General features: G+C 40.8%; 1 protein-coding gene across 1 annotated transcript; it reads right to left on the bottom strand.

The window, feature by feature from the left end:
• Nucleotides 1-697: 697 nt before the first annotated feature.
• On the bottom strand, nt 698-6,930 carry LOC133800734 (uncharacterized). Its single transcript, XM_062238764.1, has 4 exons — nt 6,701-6,930; nt 4,791-6,511; nt 3,239-4,278; nt 698-1,056 (listed from the first exon to the last, which is right to left on the bottom strand). The coding sequence occupies exons 2-4, from the start codon at nt 6,291-6,293 to the stop codon at nt 948-950; spliced, it is 2,652 nt and encodes an 883-aa protein (XP_062094748.1). The 5' UTR covers nt 6,294-6,511; nt 6,701-6,930; the 3' UTR covers nt 698-947.
• Nucleotides 6,931-21,019: the final 14,089 nt, after the last annotated feature.

The raw sequence follows: 21,019 nt of genomic DNA, 5'->3' as shown, positions 1-21,019 counted from the left end.
TAAAAATAATAATACTGAAATAATAAAAATGACATAAAAGTAAATAACAAGTATAGTATTTATGGTGATGCAAAATATGTGCTATGTACCAAATTTAGCATAGCTTTTAGCATGTGCTTAATTTGACATACCATTGGAGCAAATTTTTTGTAAAGTGAACCATATTTTAGCAATGCATCACTAATTTAGTACTCCATTAGAAGAACTCTAATATTCTATGACCAAACTATTCCAAATAAATAAACCCATCAACTAATGCTCTATAACCTTTTTGTACCTAAAAACTCATTTAAAATATTGATTAAAAGTAATATTAATATGATTTTTTTAAAAAAAATAAGTTATCACTCACTTATTAGTGGGACGAAACAGAGATGTATAAAATAGAGACCCGCGATTTCTACTAGCATTTTCACATTAACTTCTTTTTTCCCCTTAAAATTTTGGAGTTCAAAATCAAATGCTAAAAAAATTTTACCACATTTGAAAAGATGTCCAAAAATAACTTAAATCCGACAACCACCAATAAAACACACACTCTTCTTCCAATTTGTATCTTTATTAAAAATTTGAATGAGTGAAAAAAAAGACAGGAAAAAGCTTTGATGTGTAATAGATTGGTGATTAATTTCAAAGGTTGGGGGTTAGTAATATTTCTCATTAGGTTTAGGTGGGAATGGAAAGTGAAGACTCAGAATTGGAAGTTACCACGTGTAATTGAATCCTTCCTATGCATGCTAAAGTTAAGTAAACATCAATCTCCCTTATAAAGATGATCAGCAGGAAGATACAATGCGTCCAAGTATTCTAAAACTCTCCCCTTTCTCTCAATCTCTCTCCCACAAAGAGCCTATTTGCCTCTTTTTATAAGAAGAAAGAAAATTTTGTGTATTTTTGAGTTCCCTCCCCCATACCCTCTCTTCTTTCTGTTTTTTTTTTTAATCCAATCACCAAAGTGACTGTACATCTGAGCCGGGAAATAAACCGCCTGCTTGGGGCTTCGCCGTTGACGCCCTTACGATACCTTCCCCTGTACCTTGCACAGTCCATTCATTTCTGCAAAAAAGAGACATTAACCAATGGCCGAGTTAGATTACCTTTTATCACTGATATACTATAATAGACAGACTGAGAGAGATGATCAAGAGGGAAAAGAGAAATGTCAAACCAAAAACCAAAACAGAAACATTAAAAACCTAACTTTACTTTCTTAACATGAAAATAGTGGTAGTTAGATGAGTTTCCATAATGGATTCTCTCATTTGTAGATCATTGTGTTACCATGGATTATGCAGCATGAAGAGAATAAGCATTTTCAACTAATGTTTCTAATTCTTTGATTAATTTCATCTACAAAAGGCATTCAAAAAAAAACTTCTCAATCTATTAATAGATAATTATAGTCCAGGTCCTCAATGATACAATAAAACATAGGAAACACAAAAGAGACCTAAAACTTTATACTAATTCTATTCCCTCATGCATACATGGCTCATTCCGGAAAGAAACAGAATATGTTAAAAAATATATACATATATATTACAAACCTACAAAATCTTTTTATTTAGACCCTCACCTCCTCCCTAATTTGTTTAAAATTATATAAATATATATTTATACCCTTTAAAAAAATAATTAAAAGAATAATATAGCAAATTATAAACAAATATTAATCGATCCTTCCAACTCTACATTCCCTTTACCAAACAATTTAAAAGGAATATAACTCTCCTTTCCCTCATTACTCTCTATTCCATCATTCTCGCTCCACTCTACCAAACATAGTGTTAAAGAAAGAGAGAGAATTGATTGGTCTAACTGATTTGTTTCCTAATCTTTTGGAGTGAGCATGTTCATAAATGAAAAAGGGAAACACCGTGCACATTGCATTTCCATCAAGGACAAGTAAACGTGCAAAACATTATGGGGTCATCATTTCCCCTCAAAAGGTACTTCATTTACTTCCAAATTTACTCATTTATTTTCAATTGCAGAATCATCCAAAACTTCTACCAAAAGCAATAATTTTATTCTATAATTATAATTAAAGGCATAGTTTTTACAGGTCGTCTTAAACTATAATTATTTCCCCTTTTTTTTCTCTCTTTTCTTCCCTAGAACCAAGTTAATTTGATAGATTCAATTGGCAAAAAAAATCGTCATTATATATGTTGCTTTACCCTCAAAAGAATCATCTTTTTTTTAAAAAAAAAAAATTGAAATCATAAATGTTTTCCACAGAACAATAAAACTTTTAGGTTAACTGCTTTAACTATCGTTAAGAAATGTCTTCATCAATTCAAGGCAACTTCAGCTACAATAATTGGACTCAAAATTCTCTGCTGTTTAATTAAAAATATAAAGATACACCATAATGTCATGGGGACTTGATTATCCATGTATTGAAGAATGAGACAGTGACAACCTATTTTCCTTTAAAGGCCAGCATAAAATACTAACAAATGAACAGGAGCTAGCAAACATTTTGATAAAGCTCAGGCCACAGCTTCTTCCAAAGTTAAGAGTCCAATACCAGACATTTTTTATAATTGACCATTTTTCTATCATATTGCCATTTTCAAAAAGGAAATATATATACCACATGATGCAAAATGAAGTAATTTTAAAAAATGGATAATGATATGTGCACCAAAACTTTACACCAACTTATGTGACAATGTTTTTTTAAAACAGTGACTCCCGCCTGAAATAAATTTGATTAGATAAATGATTTGATTAGATAAATGAAAATGGCACGTCAATTGTTGTAATGTTTTGGTGCATATCATTACTCTTAAAAAATATTCAAGAATAAGGAAGTGAAGGACAACTCCAAGTTGGCGTAAAGTCGGAACACATGAAAAACTACAAGATTAGAATGCGCTTAACTTTACAACAGCAATTTCCTAGTTTTATAAATGTGCCAGAAAGTAAAAGGATATCTGCAGCACTAAACCTAAAAAAAAAGCCTCAATGGAGAACAATGCTAAGCATGGATTAACTCTATTTAAAGCCCAAACTATGCATTGCAAAGGTTAATAGCTAACTTTAATCATTTTATTTCCTAAACAGAACACTTGAACGTTAGAACTATGAACATGTTTAGTAAAACATGACAAATCACTATTCTCGGGCAAGGTAATGAGTAGATTATCATCTCAAAATAAAAAACAGCAAACAATAACCGCATCACATTTGAAATTGGCCTATGGAGAAGAATCAAGATGCACAAACTTACTTGGACCAACCATTGGCTGGAGCCTGCCCAAATGGATGATTGGTCGATCTGCTGGGACTCCCATAAATCATTTCATTCTGAGTAGCTTCCTCCTGAGGTTTGAAAACAGAAAGGTTTTCTCCTGCTGACATGGGTGGAAAGTAAGCTTTCTGAGACCATGGATCAGGATCCCTTGAACCACTGACAGGGCTAAATGTCCCACCATTCTGGCCATTACCATGAAAAATATTTTGTGGGGAGCGAGTGCCTGAATGGACCTGTTCCTCTTTTGTAAACAATGAGGCCATTGTTTTTTGAGCAGAATGGTGCACAAAATCATCCTTGCTCGGTCTATTCAGTTCAGGGGCTAGAAGCCAGCTAGCAGGACCACCTACTAAGCCTAGACCATCCTGACCAAGAGGGAGAGTGTTCCACATTTGCCACATACTTGATTCATTAGCATTTGCATCCTCCAAAGGTAAATTATGCAAATTTTGCGTATTTGGAGTAGTTGGGAACCGACTGGACATATGCTTTTCTCGTGACAAGGGAGACTCAATAGGAGATGGCTTGCTGACATCAGAAGTAGCAGAAATACTTTTTAGAGTACGTGCCCTTTCCAATCCAAAATCCTTAGCACGGCTAGTTCCCAAGTCCAACTGAAAGTTATCGAGTGACTCTGAAACAGGTCCAAGCAAAGATACTGGATCTGGAATGTAACTAGGCTCTTCAAAAAGCTCTGAATCCTCTGATTTATGTTCACGAGGCCCTTCTCCAACACGAGGATATATGGGTTCAATTGCAGGTGAAAACCCTAGACTACTGCTAGTTGGCACATTTGGATATGTAGGAAGAGTAAAAGGTGACCCAAAATTTATAGGATTATCAAACGATTGTGTTGTCGATGATTGACCATATAACTGTGGGCTTTGCACTTCTACTTGGAACTTTGAATTTGGTCTACTTATGACATTTGCATTTGAAGGAGGAGCAGGTGAACGAGTAAATAATTGCTGCCAAGATTTTTTAGGAGCAGTACCTGGTTGTAATTCAGTGTGAACCTGCAATGGAAAGCTCAGTATTGTAACACTATCATCTGATAAATGAGCCATCAGCGTAGAATCTTACTAATATGTCTCACCCAAAAAGTATAGAAAAAAGAATAGGTACCCCACTGCCAATTGCCACAGTTCAATAAGATAAAACAGGCCTTTCATTTCTACTTTATAATGAAAATTTCAGATAAGACCAAGCTGTATGATTCCATCCCAACTAATTAATCTAGCAAAGCTAAGAGCTCATTCTTATGAGTCAAGATACTACATGCTTTTAAAGCAAAAAATTCATTCTCAAACAAGATAAACGAACGAAACGATAAGAAGGAGATGACAAAAATATATTTCAATATATAAAAAAATTTATCTTTACAGCAGGGGGTGACAGAAACCTAACACTAACATTTAGAAAAGAAAAATCAAAAAGCTACCCTTAGAAAAAATCCTAGGGGAAAAAATGCAGAAGCATAGACAATAGAAAGTATATTAAAACTAAGAGTGGTTGCAAGAGAACTTACCAGACGGTTAGCATTCTTATCATCTACATTCGTACAAGATCTCAAAGCTACACGCTCAGGTGGACATACATCCTTCCTGTGAACAGCAATATGGCCCTGATCTATAAAACTATTAGGTTTACTTTCCTTGATCGTAGTAGCAGCAATGCTCGTTCCCCTTCCAAAGAAGCTACCCCCGCCAAATGCTTTAGAAGAAGACAAAAATGTACCTCTCATACGATCCAGGTATCTAGTTCCAGAATTAAACCGAGTAATATTACTTGAAGAAGTATGTCTCATCCCCGGCCCCATGTCCATGGTCTGGCCCCTAACAGGATCAATCCCTGATTTTTGATGTTCCCTTCGATCATCCTCGCTCTTCCTATCAAAGTCTTTCTTTCTTTCACTTTCCTTACCAGTTTTCTTTTCGAGCTCTTCTACATCTGAGTTGCTCTTGCTAGAACCCTTGTCTTTCTCTTTTCTTCTCTCTTGACGCTTCCTTTCTGCTTCTTTCTTACTGTCTTTCTCCTTGACAGGAGTTGGTGTTTTCTCACGATCTTTTTCGGTTTCCATCTTCTCATCCCTTAGCCTCCTACGCTCCTCCACCAATCTTGCAACCTCCTCTCTCTGCTTTCTCTCTTCTTCCTCCAATAGTTCTCTCTCTAACCTAGCTTGTCTCTTCTCCTCAGCTTTTCTGCGGGCTTTTTCTCCTCTACTCTCATGAAAACTCCCCCCATTTTCACAACTCTTTGCCAACAGCCCCTTATGCTCTGCATCAGAAGAATCATCTTCCGTGGATGAACTAATTCTAAAAATCTTTCTGCAAAGCCATCTAACGCTCAAGAAAAAAGACGTCAAAAGCTTGTGGGCAAAAATAACAACACCTGAATAAGACTTCTCCGCCATACAATTTTCATCTCCTCCAAAAAGACCACTCCCATTTCTTCTCCAATAAGTAGGCTTTCCTGCAACTGGACCACCGCCAACCCAATTTCCATTCTCCAACCAATCTTGCCCGCACATCCATCCATTGTCAGACCACACTTTGCCATTCAATATCTTCCCACTCTTACCAACCAAATCTTTAAGAATACCAGAATTTGAAATCCCAGGGGGCACAGGCAAGTCCAAGACTGGTCTCTTCGAAATGTGTCCACAATACGAACACATAAACCGACCCCCGCCAGGATTCTGATCTCTATAAGGAGTTAAGCAGTTGCGACATCGCCGTGTTGCTGTTTTCCGAAGCTTCTGCATTTCTATAGCTTCAGACCTCTTTCTCTCCCTAAGACGAGCACTCCTCCTCACCCGCCAAGCTGACAGCTGAGGCATCAAAATCTCATACCAAAACAGAGTAATCAAAAGAACAAAAACACATGCCAGTCTCGGCGAAGTAATCTCAAAGCGATAAGCCGGTGGAAGTAGCTGAGAAAGTGCCCACAAACCTATCAGTGGAATAACTAACCAAGGAAGCATCGTCGCAACCCGGCGAGACCACTTCTGAATGACACAAAGTATACACATTATCCTCCTAACCCACACCTATCGTCCCCGTCTCGGATCAAACAGATAACAAACCCTAAAAATAAAACAAAATCCTCCCCAATCTTCTGCCCAACCTCCAAAACAATGCTTCAAATCCCCAAAAACCCTAGTGCCCAAATACCCACACCTGGGTCCAATTCCAACAAAGCAATTTCTCAATCCGCGAAGAACCCAAACAGCATTAAAATCCCAAGATCCTTCAACAAGTAAAAAAAACAAAGAAAAAAAAAAACACCCCCGCCATTAATATTCCAACAAATTAAAATTAAAATGAAGCTCCAAGCTCAAAGAAAAGGACTCAAATTTAGGGTTTCCATAAACAAATGCTCGTCTTCGAAGTTGCACCGCCCAATCAAATAGGTGAAAAAGGGTTTTGAAATACTTACAGATTCAGACTCCATGAAAGGAAGACATCCGACAGAAATGGGGGGCATCCCCCTGTAATCTTCTCCGGTAGCAAATCGAAGACGGTGGATTAGCCGGGTATGGATTGACGAGTCGGGTCGAATCGGGTTTCAGCCGTGAAAAAGGCTTAATATTTTCTAATATGTTGTCGTAACCCAGCGAAGGTGACTGAGAAAGAGAGAAAAGATAAGAAAGATTGACAAGAAAATGAGGGAATGTAAGGAAAACAAATTATAAAAGCAATGAATTTTATTTTTATTTATTTTTTAATTTTATTTAAATAAACCGGGAACCGGGTAGTTGAACCGGTTGTCTTTTCTCAAGTAAATCCGTTTTTTTTAAGTCGGTTTAGTTACTTAATAAATAAAATATAAATTTATAACTAAATTTGTGATCTTATATATTTAATATTTAAGCCGTACGAAGAAGGAGTTATTATATATATTGGGGAATTCTATTACAGAGGCTTCACTTTGAGTCATATCGGTAGAGTTCTCGGTGTTTACAACCCATAAATAGTTTTCGGCGTGATTTTTTTTTATGATCGTGTATACTGTAGCTATTTAGAGCATCTTGCAAATTTTCAGAAAATTCCGAATAGTTTACAGTACCGAAAACTAGGTTCAAACATGTTGTTGCACGCGTGACTAATTTTTTTTATGTGCGTGGAAAACAATATGTTTGAACCTAGTTTTCGGTATTGTAAATTATTCAGAATTTTTTGAAAATTTGCAGGATGCTCTAAATAACTACAATATACACGGTCATAAAAAAAAAGTCGCTCCGAAAACTGTTCACGGGTCAAGAAACACTGAGAGCCCTACCGGTAGGGCTTAAAGTGAAGTCCCTATAAAATAATTGTCCTATATATATAAAGGGATATTGGCGCTGCGATAATACTTAATTTTTTTTAAAAGTTCCACTATAATACCTAAATTTTTTGTATAGTAATAATACATAAATCTACAATTTTTGTACAACCGTCAGTACTCACTGTTAACTTCTCGTTAAGCATCCACATAACACATTTTTATACTCGTAAATTTATGTATTCAAATGTAACTTTATAAATGATTTCGGTATTATCACTACCAATATCCCTAAATTTTTTAAATACTATAAAAATTATTTTAAATTTTAAAAAATATAAAATATTATTAGAAACTAATTAATAAAACTAAAATTTACAAATTCAAAACACCCCAAATTAAAATTGAAATTCAAAATCATCACAAAATTCATATTATTAATTAGTTTTTGATAATCTTTTAGATTTTTAAATTTAAAAATGATTTTTATAATATCTAAAGAATTTAAATTATTTAGTCTAAAATTATTTCAAAATCCATATGTACGCCCTGATATTCAGCCCGAGTCTTTTGTGCAGATCGAGTACAGCTGGCTAGCTAAGAACAGTACTAAGGGGCCCACAAGTTAATAATAACACGAGCTGAGGAATACGAAGCATTAAGGCACGAGTTGGAGATGGATATAAAATACAGCATCCTGGGCACGAGCTAGCGTTATATTCAGGTCGTAGTACTCTGACAACCTGCCATGTCCAAGAGTTTATTAAGCTGGATACGTTATATATAAACGTGCGTGATCAGACATCACATGTCCGTTTATCCCTAAATTCTCGGACACGTAATATAAACGTGCGTGTTCAGACATCACATGTCCGATTATGTCAGACGACCCATGATCATTTTTACCTAATGATTAGACCTTACCTTAATATATATTGTAATATTCATCATTTGTAGAAGACATGTCACAAAAAAGGATATATATTCACGTGATGACCCAACACCTATCCTCGGATGGTTCTTCTATAAATACCAAGACCTTGGATAGAGAAGGGGTTGGGGTTTTTTCTGTGTAATGCAAATACTCTGTCAAAATATAGAGAGATATACAGTAATAATATCGACTCGTGGACTAGGGGAATTTTAGCCTCCGAACCACGTAAAAAAGGAACGAGTGTCCTTACTATATCATTCTAAGCATTCTTAAGGGCCATTATTCTTACTACGGTTTATCCTTAAGCACTAGTTTATTTTAGCTAATTTACATAATATACTGTTGGCAAAAAACCGCGTCAACAGTTTGGTGCTTTCATTGAGAGCTGCAAATTAGTGCCATTGAAAAAGATTCATAACTAAGTCCACCATGGTGGTCACTCGTTCAAGGCACGGTAACGAAACGGATCAGCATGGTGGGTAGGAGGCTCACCATACCGCTGTTTCCGATGAACAAAACCCGGAGATTCAGCAGCGGTCGGGAAAGCAACCGATGGGCCACGACGATACTGGAAGTTCAACACCTCTACTGCCGAATCCGAACCTGAATTACTTGACTGCGGTAGAGATGGAGAACATGCAGTTGATGAGCCATCTAGCCAAGGCGAATAAGCAAATCGAGGAAGTCTTGGCTCAGCTAACCCCTCTTGCAACCGACGTTAACGTCGGAAAGAGGCAATGTAGGACTCGTAAGTCTCGCCGGGATAGTCGACCCAGGCCAAGTCGATTGATTATAACCTCAACTCCAAGTTCTACTCCTGTGTCGTCCAATCACCAAGAAACCCCATTTGGTGGCTTTCCCAGGGATCACCAACGAGTCAGCCGGTCGGTCAGAACCTCGACTCCGAGTTTAGCGCCACCATCGAATGCCCATGGTAACCCACACAGACGGTCAAGGACAAACTCGCAAAGACGGCATGTCCCAACAGACTTCCCTGTACCGCGATCAGATCGCCATGCACAGGGAACCAGAAATGGTGTAGTAGAGCAACCGCGGGCTAGTTTGGTCTGACCTGATGGGACGAGAATTGCTTCACCAATCAGACACTCTCCGTCGCCGATAAGGCATCCATCCCCACATCGTTCTGCTTGAGACGGTCATGCCTACATAAATAGTAGGAGGAATCCTCCTCCCACTGCCTTTGCTCATGTCCTGCGAGCGCGCGGGAATGCTCCAGATCCTCATCCTCGACCGCAAGCTCTGAGCTTCTCTAATGGAAGCTATTGGACGGAGGATCGTCGAAATGGTAGAACCAACGCAGATTTGAAGAATCAGCTGAGTTCAGCTCAAAACCCTCGGATTGATCCACATACCGATCTGCGAGATTGCCTAAACTCACAAAGAACCAATCCGGCTCGCGATGGAGTCAGCGACACTCACCACAAGGGAAGTCCTTCCGAAGTACGCGATAACGGGAATGCCCCACCAAACCAAGCTCGAAATTGGAGGGACAATAACCCGTCAAATGCGTACGGTGGAATGGGAGCTGCTGAATAACCACAGGGAGCCAAGGACCCAACCCTCGAGAGGCTGGCCCAGATGGAGGAACTGATGAAAAGACTCCTATCAGAAAAGGAAAAAGACAAGTATGACTCAGGGGACGAGCTCGAGCTTTTCGCCCCCAACATCGCAGCGACACCATACCCGCCGGGTTTCAGGATGCCCCATTTATCAAAATTCGACAGAGATGGAGATCTGTCCGATCACTTGGGGATGTTCAATACCCTAATGATGGCCCATAACATCGGACCCAAGTTAAGGTGCTTAGTATTCCCTTCGACTCTGGTCGGACCGGCTAGGCAATGGTTCAAGCAATACAAAAAGCATTCTATCAGCTTGTGGAATGCTTCTCCGGTGACTTCAAGAGGGCGTTCTGGGTTTCTCAAGCAGCTCGTATCAAGGCAGACTCCCTTGCAAACGTAAAGCAGCAGCCTGGAGAACCTTTGAAAGCTTATTTGAGTAGGTTCGCCAATATTGCTGCACGAGCTAGAGACGCAGATGAAAGCTTTAGGCTTATGGCGATGAGAACAGGAATACTTGTTGGAGGAGACCTATGGAAAGAAATCCAGAGAAAGGGCGTCAACATCGTGGATGAGTTCCTGAACAGGGCTCGAAGGTGGATCAACCTGGAAGAGGCGCGAGCTTCGGTCGCAGGAACCAACCAAGTCCCTGCCCAGCCCGTTGGAGAGGTAACGGACGTTGCAGCTACGACTCAAACCGTTACCCAGAATAACCAAGGGGAAGGAAACTAGAGGAAGGGAAGTGACGAGGGCGGCCAGAATGGTTCAAAGAAAAATGAACCCGTGGAGAAGTTCAAACCAATCTATGTGACTTACGCCGACCTCACAGATACCAGAGAGCGCATCTTCTTGACAAATTTTGCCCGCCTTCCGTGGAAGAAGCCAAAGCCTCTAAAAAATCAAAGGGCGAAGAGAGACCCTTCAAAATTTTGTCGATTCCACAATGACATTGGTCACAACACCGATGACTACAGGCATTTGAAGAATGAGATCGAGATGCTCATCAGGGCCGGGCCCCAAGCTCAATATTCACGGAATCGAATCACTCCTAATTAGCTCATTGGGCAAAGCATTCAATCAGCTCCGGAAGCCCTCGCAAATCAGACCAAAGCCTAGGTGAATCAGGACACCCCTCCTCCGATAATAGGAGGAGAGATAACCACCATCTCTAGAGGCCCTCATCTGGCAGGCACAAGCAAAAATGCCCAGAAAAGGTATGTCAATGAGCTGAGGTCTCACAATGGAGTTGAGTTTGTCCCAGAGCAGCGTTTGTCTAAACAACAACGATTGGATAAACAACCAATCAATTTTACTGAAGAAGACGCTAGTCATGTCCAGTTCCCGCATAATGACCTTCTAGTCATAACGGTCCAGATCGCCAATCGGAGAGTTAGGCGGACACTGGTTGATAACGGGAGTTATGTGAACCTGCTATTCAAGTCCACACTGTAGAAAATGGGATTGTCTGTGACCGAGCAGAAGGCAACCTCCATGATGCTGTATGGGTTTTCCGGTGAAGGTTCGGCAGCTATCGAAACGATCGAGTTGGTGATAACCCTGGGTGAGGGACCACGAACTGTTTCCAAGCTGCTCGAGTTTGTGGTCATAGATTGTTTGACCGCATACAATGCAATCTTGGGTAGGGCCACGCTAATGGCATTCGAAGCCATAACTTCTGTCTGCCACCTCGTGATCAAATTCCCTTCATTTACGGGAATATGTATTGTCAAAGGCGATCAACTCGCTACCAGGGAATGCTATAGCATTTCTATTAAGGGAAAATCATAACCCGGGCAGCAAACGATGGCCATGTAGGATGGAGGCGAGGAATCCTAGGAAGTCAGAGCTGACCCTGGGAACCTCAGCAAGTCAATTGTAGGGGAGCCACCCCGAGTGAGGATATTGATCGCCGAATAGGTGAAGATAGGTCTGAGCTCCAGGCTATTGAAGAACTCGAAGAAGTAAACATCGATCCCAAAGATGCTTCGAGGGTCGTTAAGCTCGGTAAAAATCTTGACGCCGAAAGAAAGGCGAAGATGGTAACATTTTTACAAGAAAATCTAGATGTTTTTGCTTGGTCCCATGAGGACATGATAGGAATCAGCCCGAGTGTCATCATGCATACACTAAATCTAGACAAAAGCATGCCTGCAAAATCCCAGAAACAGAGGCGTCTGGGTACGACCCAAGCTGAAGCCCTGGAAGAGGAAGTAGCTCTACTTTTGAAGTGCGGTTTTATTCGTGAGGCTAAATACCCGATCTGGGTCACCAATCCATCCTGGTTCCAAAGCTAAATGGGAAATGGCAGACCTGCATCGATTTCTTCGATCTGAACAAAGCATGTCCCAAGGATTGTTTCCCCTTGCCAAGGATTGACCAATTGGTGAATGCCACCGCGGGGCACGAGCTCATGTCCTTCATGGATGTGTACTCTGGATATAACCAGATCGCTATGAACCCCATGGACCAGGAACATACTAGCTTCATGACTCCAACCAACGTGTATTATTATAAAGTCATGCCCTTCGGGCTGAAGAACGATGGGGCGACCTACCAGAGATTGGTCAACAGAATGTTCACTGATCAGATCGGGAAAAACATGGAAGTGTATGTTGATGATATGCTGGTCAAGTCAAAGACTGCCAATAACCATGTCTCCGATCTGAAGGAATGTTTTGGGATTCTAAGGAAGTGTGGTATGAGACTAAACCCCCAGAAATGTACTTTCGGAGTGGCGTCGGGAAAATTTTTGGGGTTCATAGTCAACACCAGGGGGATAGATGTAAGCCCCAAATTCTCCGATGTGGTTTATGGTGGGATTAGTAGGCCGGGAGGGCCATACTTGCTTAATTATACCATTAATTGATAGAATGCATGTATATGTGAATTATATTATAATATGATGTTAAATGCATGCATGTGAGTCCACATTTTAATTACAGGGGTGTGATGGTAATTTGGCCCGTTGAGGGTATAATTGTGTATTTGTATGCATGTCGGTGATATTGTTGAGACCGCATTATAATGTGGGTTTGTTCGAGCTATTCAGCATGAGACGATCTTGAATTGTTGATTAGCGGTCTAGTCATAACAGGTTTAAGTTCGGGGCTCGAGATGAGTCTCGGGTGATTTTAATGATTAGAGCATTACTGGGAATTAAAGGGTAACGGGATATGAATTATTGGTGTTTGAGATTATCGAGAATAGAGGGAATTGGAGAGTGTTAATTATGATTAACGAGATAGGTGGAAAATACCAATTTTGCCCTTGGGAGCTTTTAGAAACTATTAATTGACCTAGGGGTAAAATGGTCATTTCACCCCTAGGATAGATATAACCATTTTTGAGCTAAGAAAGAGGTAGAAAACAAAGTAACTTGGAGAGCCTTCCCGTATCTTCTTTCTCCTTCACTTTCTTTGTGATTTTTGAACCATTCTTGAGGATTCAAGCTTGGGAAGTAAGCCTTGGGAGTTTAGGAGAGTGTTCCCCCATTGAAGAGCATCATAAGATGAGCTTTAGGTAAGTTTCTAACCATTGAAATCCCTGGTTTGCCCTGTTTTAGTTCTGTTTTATAGTTGTGATTTCTAGGTTGAGATCTTGGTTTTGTTGGGAGTTTTGGCTAGGGTTCCTATGGTTGTGATGTTTGGGGTATGTTAGGATGATTTTTGGGTTCATTTGGCATCAAAAATGGGATTTGGAAACAGGTTAGAATCGAAGGAGATGAAGAAGGAGGTTTCAAGGGGTTCCTGGTCTGAAGGTAGCGCTATAGCGCCCACCTTAGGGTGCTACGACGCTACTCAGGGGGAATTTGGGCATGTTGGGGGTTCTGAGAATAGCGCTGGGGCGCTAGGAGTCAGCGCTGTAGCGCTACTCTGTTCCTTCAAAGTCTCGTTTTGAGTATTTTTAAGGGTTTTTGACTTGGGGTTTCAATCCCTAAGGCCCGGGATCGAATCTACTCACCGTGTGGGCATGTTTCGAGGTCCCGAGAATGGTGCTTAGGTTAAGACCCTATCCATGTTGATTCTCATTAATGAAGGTTATAATTGGTTGCGATTAGGTAACCGCTAAGGAACCAAGAGATCGATAGTTCTTAGGAGTCGTTCTTATAATATTTCTTGCTCGAACCTGAGGTCAGAAAACTGCACCCTGTGTATGTGACATGCATGATTGTTATTAAGGCATGTTGGTTGATAAATGTGGACATGTATTGCATATTAAATGCTAGTGAATGTTGTTTACTTGTATATGGCACTGACTAGTCAGGGACACTGATCTAAGAGTCAGAAATGGCATAAGTGTCTTGAACGCAAGGCCGAATGAAGATTAGATCTAATCGATAGGAGCGTTGAATGACTCTAAGGCATTAATGCTGGACCAACCCTAAGGTCGATGAATCTTATAAGTGCTTGGCTAGTCTAAGACTAGATACTGAGAGACAGGGCCTAAGGCCCAGGTGACCGTTTGTCACATGCCTAGGGAACGATGTTCCAGGGTTATGATTCTGTGGTCACGAGGAGGGTTATGTTGGTGACCAGTCACCATGCACCTATCCTGTTCAAGCTAGTGAAAGGTTCACTTATCTGTTAAGCCCCGGTGACCCTATCGTCACAAGGCTAAAGGGAGCTATACCCAACTTAGTGACTTTTGCGACTGTCACCTATCTGTTTCGGACTGATAGTCCTGAATGATTATTATGATCATTGTTGCTATTATATCATGCTATATTGTGTTTCTTACTGGCCTTGGCTCATGGATGCTATGTGGTGCAGGTAAAGGGAAAGAAAAGCTCACCCAGCCTTGAGTGGAGAGCTTAGGTGGTGATGTGTACATATGCGGCCGCTTGACCACCACGACCAAGGAGTTCTCAGAGGAACTAGGGTGTTTACCCTATTTTTGCCGCTTAGGTCGGCGGGGTTGTAAATTTAAAACAGTAGTGGGCATTTTGTATTATAAATGACTTGTAAATGTTTTGATGAGCTCATGAGCAGTTTATTTATTTAATAAAATATATAATTTCCTTTTTATTGGTTTTCCACCTTAGCCTGTTAATAACACTTAGAGCACGTTTTTAACCAAAGGACTCGGGTAGTGGATCAAATTTCCAGTTCACCGATCACCGTAACTGTTCTGAGGTAACCAGGGCGTTACAATAGAAGCAAACCTCGACAAAATCAGATCGCTGCTAGAAATGCCTTCGCCCAGGTCGCATAAAGATGTCCAGAGTCTGACAGGAAGAGTGGTAGCCCTCAATCGGTTTATTTCTAAATCCACCGACAAGTGTTTGCCATTCTACAACCTGCTGTGGGGGAACAAAAAGTTTGAATGGACTGAAGAGTGCGGGCAAGCTTTCCTTGACCTGAAGACACATCTGGCCGAGCCACCAGTGTTATCTAAACCAACGACAGGAGAGCCCCTTTTTCTTTATTTAGCCGTGACAGAAAGTGCGGCCAGCGTCGTGTTGGTCTGGGAGCAGGACCGAGTTCAAAAGCCAGTATATTATATAAGCAAAAGACTTCTCAGAGCATAATCTCGGTATCCTCTAATGGAAAAGATGGCGTTCTGCCTTATTACGGCCTCCAGGAAGCTTAGGCCATATTTCCAATCCCATTCAATCCACATCATGACCGATCAGCCTTTAAGGCAGGTGTTGCAGAAACCTGAGACATCGGGACGTCTGTTGAAATGGGCGGTCGAACTCAGCCAGTTCGAGATACTATACGTACCCTGAAATACGATCAAAAGCCAAGCCCTAGCTGATTTCATGGCTAAATGCACTGGATTCCAGGAGGAGCCCTTGAGAGAGCCAGTGCAAAAATTATGGAGAATCTTCATGGATGGGTCATGTAACGAGAACGGGTCCGGGGCTGGGATCATCTTAATATCCCCTGAAGGGCATCGTTTCCACTCCGCGCTACGGTTTGGGTTCGTGGCGTCCAACAACGAAGCCGTGTATGAAGCCTTATTGGTCGGGCTTAGGGTGGCGAAGGAATTGAAAGCCAAGGCCATCCAATGCTACAGTGATTCCCAACTCGTGGTAAACTACGTGTCTGGGGAATATCAAGCACGGGGGGAAAGATGGCAGCGTACCTGGCCAAGGTAAAGAAGGAATTATCCGTGTTTGAATATAGCCTAGTCGAGCAGATCCCTCGCGAGCAGAACGCCAATGCCGACGCTCTGGCTAGACTCGCTACCTCCAAAGAAGCCGAGACTCTGAGCATAGTACCAGTGGAATTCTTGGAAAATCTGAGTGTGGCAGAAAGCGCGATGGAGGTCGAGATGATCGATATCAGACCGACTTGGATGACTCCCATAATAGAGTATCTTACGACAGGAAAATTGCCTGGCGAGCGGAAAGGCGCGAGGAGAGTACTCTATCAAGCTCCAAGGTATACAATCATAGACGGGATGCTGTACTGACGTGGCCATTCCTTACCTCTACTACGGTGTGTTCTGCCAGAGGAAGCCAAAACTATTTTGCAGGAGGTGCATGAAGGCTTTTGTGGGGATCACGCTGGGGGGAAAAACTTGGCCTTGAAAATATTAAGGCAGGGGTACTTTTGGCCCAAGTTATCCAAGGACTCCATATCCTATGTCCAAAAGTGCGATAAGTGTCAGCGATTTTCCACAGTCGCCCGAGCTCCGCCAGTCGAGTTGAAAATGATATCATCCCCATGGCCATTCGCGGTGTGGGGAATCGATTTAATTGGAGCCCTACCCACGGGAAAGGGAGGAGTTCTCTATGCAGTAGTGGCCATCGATTATATTACGAAGTGGGCGGAAGCGAAGCCCCTGGAAACAATCACCTCAAAAAGAGTCCTCGACTTCGTGGTCAAGAATATTGTTTGCTGGTTCGGACTGCCAAGAAAGATTGTATCAGACAATGGAACGCAGTTCGATAGCGATCTCTTCACTGAATTTTGTGAAAGACACGGCATAATCAAAAGCTTCTCCTCGGTGGCATACCTGCAGGCCAACGGGCAGGTCGAGGCTATGAATAAAACTCTCAAACTAAGCCTTAAGAAGAGGTTGGACGAGGCCAAGGGAGTCTGGCCCGAGCAGCTCCCGCAGGTACTGTGGGCGTACCAGACCTCCCATCGAACTTCCACGGGGCACACCCCTTTCTCCTTAACTTTCGGAAGTGAGGCCATCCTCTCCATCGAAACCAAGATAACCACGCATAGGCTCCAGACCTTTAACCAGCAGCGGAATGACGAATTACTCAGCGCGACTCTCGACCTAATTGATGAAAAACGAGAAGATTCACAGCTACGACTCGCACATTATCAGCAAAAAATCACTCGGTAATTTAATTCCAAGGTCAAGAAGCGTGTCTTTGGTTTAGGCGACCTGGTACTCTGAAGGGTGTTTTTAGCAGGCAAGGACCCCAAAGATGGTGCCTTGGGTCCGAGCTGGGAAGGGCCCTATCAGATAGTGGAAGTTGTACAGGAGGGTACTTTCAAATTGGCTCGACTTAATGGAGAAACAGTTCCACGGACCTGAAATGCTATGCACTTAAAAAAGTACTATCAATGATCAAACCACCTGTCTATGTAAGGCTAGATTATAAAAGCCATTTAATTTAAGAAATAAAAATTATGGTATATTTATATCTTTGTATGGTTTCATCTGCATGTTAGTTAGGATGGTAGCATTGGTCGAAAGTAACCCAGAAAGTCCACTTCCTGATTACTTGGGGGGCAGATAACCCGAGAACCAGCTCCGAAACTTAGAAATTTGGTGAAATTGATTAACCAGCGTTTTTCTAAAAAACACGAGGTGTCAATAAAACTAACACGAACTAAGTTTTAATTAAATATCCTAGATACGACCAGGTTCCGAAACTTAGAAGTTGGTCAAATTTATTAACCAGTGTTTTTCTAAAAAACACGAGGTGTCAATAAAACTAACACGATCTAAGTTTTAATTAAATATCCTAGATATAACCAGGTTCCAAAACTTAGAAGTTGGTAAAATTGATTAACCAGTGTTTTTCTAAAAAATGCGAGTTGTCAATAAAACTAACACAAACTAAGTTTTAATTAAATATCCTGGATACGACCATGTTCCGAAACTTAGAAGTTGGTAAAATTGATTAACCAGTGTTTTTCTAAAAAATGCGAGGTGTCAATAAAACTAACACGAACTAAGTTTTAATTAAATATCCTGGATACGACCAGGTTCCGAAACATAGAAGTTGGTAAAATTGATTAACCAGTGTTTTTCTAAAAAACACGAGGTGTCAATAAAACTTACACGATCTAAGTTTTAATTAAATATCCTGGATACAACCAGGTTCCGAAACTTAGAAGTTGGTAAAATTGATTAACCAGTGCTTTTCTAAAAAATTCGTGGTATCAATGAAACTAACACGAACTAAGTTTTAATTAAATATCCTGGATACAACCAAGTTCCGAAACTTAGAAGTTGGTAAAGTTGATTAACCAATGTTTTTCTAAAAAATGCGAGGTGTCAATTGATAAGGGTATTTTGGATATTATATATCTTATCCTTTTGCATTTAGATAATGTTCCTTTAAAGTGTTTTTAGGTGTTCTTAGCTTTGTTTTACGAGTTTTTTGATTTTTAAGTCATAAAATATTTTATAAGGTATTATTGATGAATTCGATACATTTTTGTGGTTAAAAATGAAGGTGCAATGATATGACTCGAGAAAATGAAGTTTTGAACGAGATTTAAGTGTTTTCGAAGTCCCTAAACCCGAGGATTGAGCCTAAGTTGGAGATTATGAAGAAAAAATATAGGAGCAGAAAATGACCAGTGGCCGCGGCCACCAGCATTTACTGGTCGCGGCCTGGGAGACAGGGAGTATTGGCCGCGGTCACCATGATCTCCTGGCCGCGGCCTCTGCGCGAACATGGCCCAAAATATGACCCCTGGCCGCGGCCACCAAGAATCACTAGCCGTGGCCGTGCGACAAATTTTTCTTTAAAATTTAATTTTTAAATGTAATTATTTGGGGGCTATAAAAGGGATTAGGGTTAACTTTTATCATAACTTTGGATTGCGATTTTTAGAGGCTAAAGCAGCAGAGGAGGAGGAAAAAACATCATCATGTATATTCTTCAATCTAGTTTTTCTTTCTTCTCAAAACTCTTTTATTTTCATTGAATATTTATGTTTATGAATATGAATATGATTATGGAGTAGTTTTCTTTATAGTTAATGTAATGCCCCAAATTTCCTAATAAGGCTTAGGACCTTGATTAGGAGGTCGGCAGGGCCATACTTGATTTATTATTGTATTTAATGATTATACACATGTTTACGTGAATTATATTATTATATGATGGTGGATGCATGCATATGGGTTCATATTTTAATTATGAGGGCATTTTGGTAACTTGTCCCGTTGAGGGCGTGATTGTGTATTTTGGGTGCATGGTTGTGATTAATTAATATAGCCACATTATAAGGTGGATTGGTTCGAGCTATTCGGCATGAGACGATCATGAGATGTAAGTGTTCGGTCTAGTCATAACGGGTTTAAGTTCGGAGCTCGGGGTGAGTCTCGGGGTCATTTTGATGACTAGAACATTACCGGGAATAAAAGGGTAATGGGATATGATTTATTGGTATGTGAGAATATTGAGAATAGCGGGAATTGGAGAGCGTTAATTATAATTAACGAGATAGGCGGGAAAGGACGGTTTTACCCTCGGGAGCCTTTAGAGGGATTTATTTGACCTAGGGGCATTATTGTCTTTTGACCTTAAGGATTTATATCAGCCTTTGAGTGTTTAGAAGGCTATGGAAAACAGAACAAAACAGAGACTTATCTCCTTCTCTCCCGTACAAGATTTCTCCTTCATCTTCCCTTCAAATTTTGAGAGCCATCTTGAGGTGTTAAGCTAGGAGATCAAAGGTGGAAGCTAGGGAACTTGTTTTAGCCATTAAAGGGGATTCAAAATCGAGTTTGAGGTGAGTTCCAGTTATGAATTTTGGTGGTGTGCTCTGTTTTTCCTTTGGTTTTTCAGCTTGTGAATTTCTTATTGATAGTTTGGATTTGAGGAGGTTTTGATTGAAGTTTAGCTTGGGTTTTGATGAGGGAGAGTTATGGTGATGTTTAGAGGTTAAATTGAGTGTTTGGGGGAGGTTTGGGACAGGTTTGAAGGGCTTGGTTCCAAGGAAAAACGCAGGGGAGGCGAGCTGGTGCGTGCTGGCATTTTAGCAAAACTGGGTATTGAGCCGCGGCATGGCTGTGGTGTGCCGCGGCTCAAGGCATCTGGCAGAGAGGGATGTCTCTGTCTGGGGGGCGCGGCGCGGCGCAGCTAGGGCGGGCCGCGACCCTTAGTGACATTTTGGGCAGAATGGTGTTTTTAGCTTGGGGATTCAAGCCTTAGGCCTCGGGGTTGAACCTAGTACCCGGTTAAGTGGGGATTGATATCCCGAAGGCTAGATATTGGTTTAGGAACTTATGTTGACCATTTTTATTGATGGTATCCTATATTTGGTTATGACTAGGTGACCGCTAATGGACTAGAAGTTGATCGTTCTCAAGGGTCGTTCTTTTAATCATTCTAGCTCGCCTTTGAGGTAAGAAAACTGCACCCTGTGTATATGTATGACATGCATGGCTATTCTTGATGCATGTCGGTTGATTATTAAGTATGACATGCATGGATGTTCTTGATGCATGTCGGTTGATTATTAAGTATGACATGCATGGCTATTCTTGATGCATATCGGTTGATTATTAAGTATGACATGCATGGCTATTCTTGATGCATGTTGGTTGATTATTAAACGTGACATGCATGGATGTTATTGGTGCATGTTGGATTGTTGAATATTATACATATGACTCATGAGAAACATGTGATTAGGACATGCTTTGTATACTGTGTATGATATCATTCAGAGCTTGAGCCTCTGTGGTTGTGCATGGTCCTAATTGTACTAGTATCTGTTTAGTAAGCATGTTGAATACCTTGTCTATGGATATTGAACATGTGATATA

This window comes from Humulus lupulus, chromosome 9 (assembly GCF_963169125.1).
Source record: "Humulus lupulus chromosome 9, drHumLupu1.1, whole genome shotgun sequence".
In the NCBI taxonomy this organism is placed as follows: Eukaryota; Viridiplantae; Streptophyta; class Magnoliopsida; order Rosales; family Cannabaceae; genus Humulus; species Humulus lupulus.
Note: the sequence above shows the minus strand (reverse complement) of the source record. Positions and strands in the feature narration are given on the sequence as shown.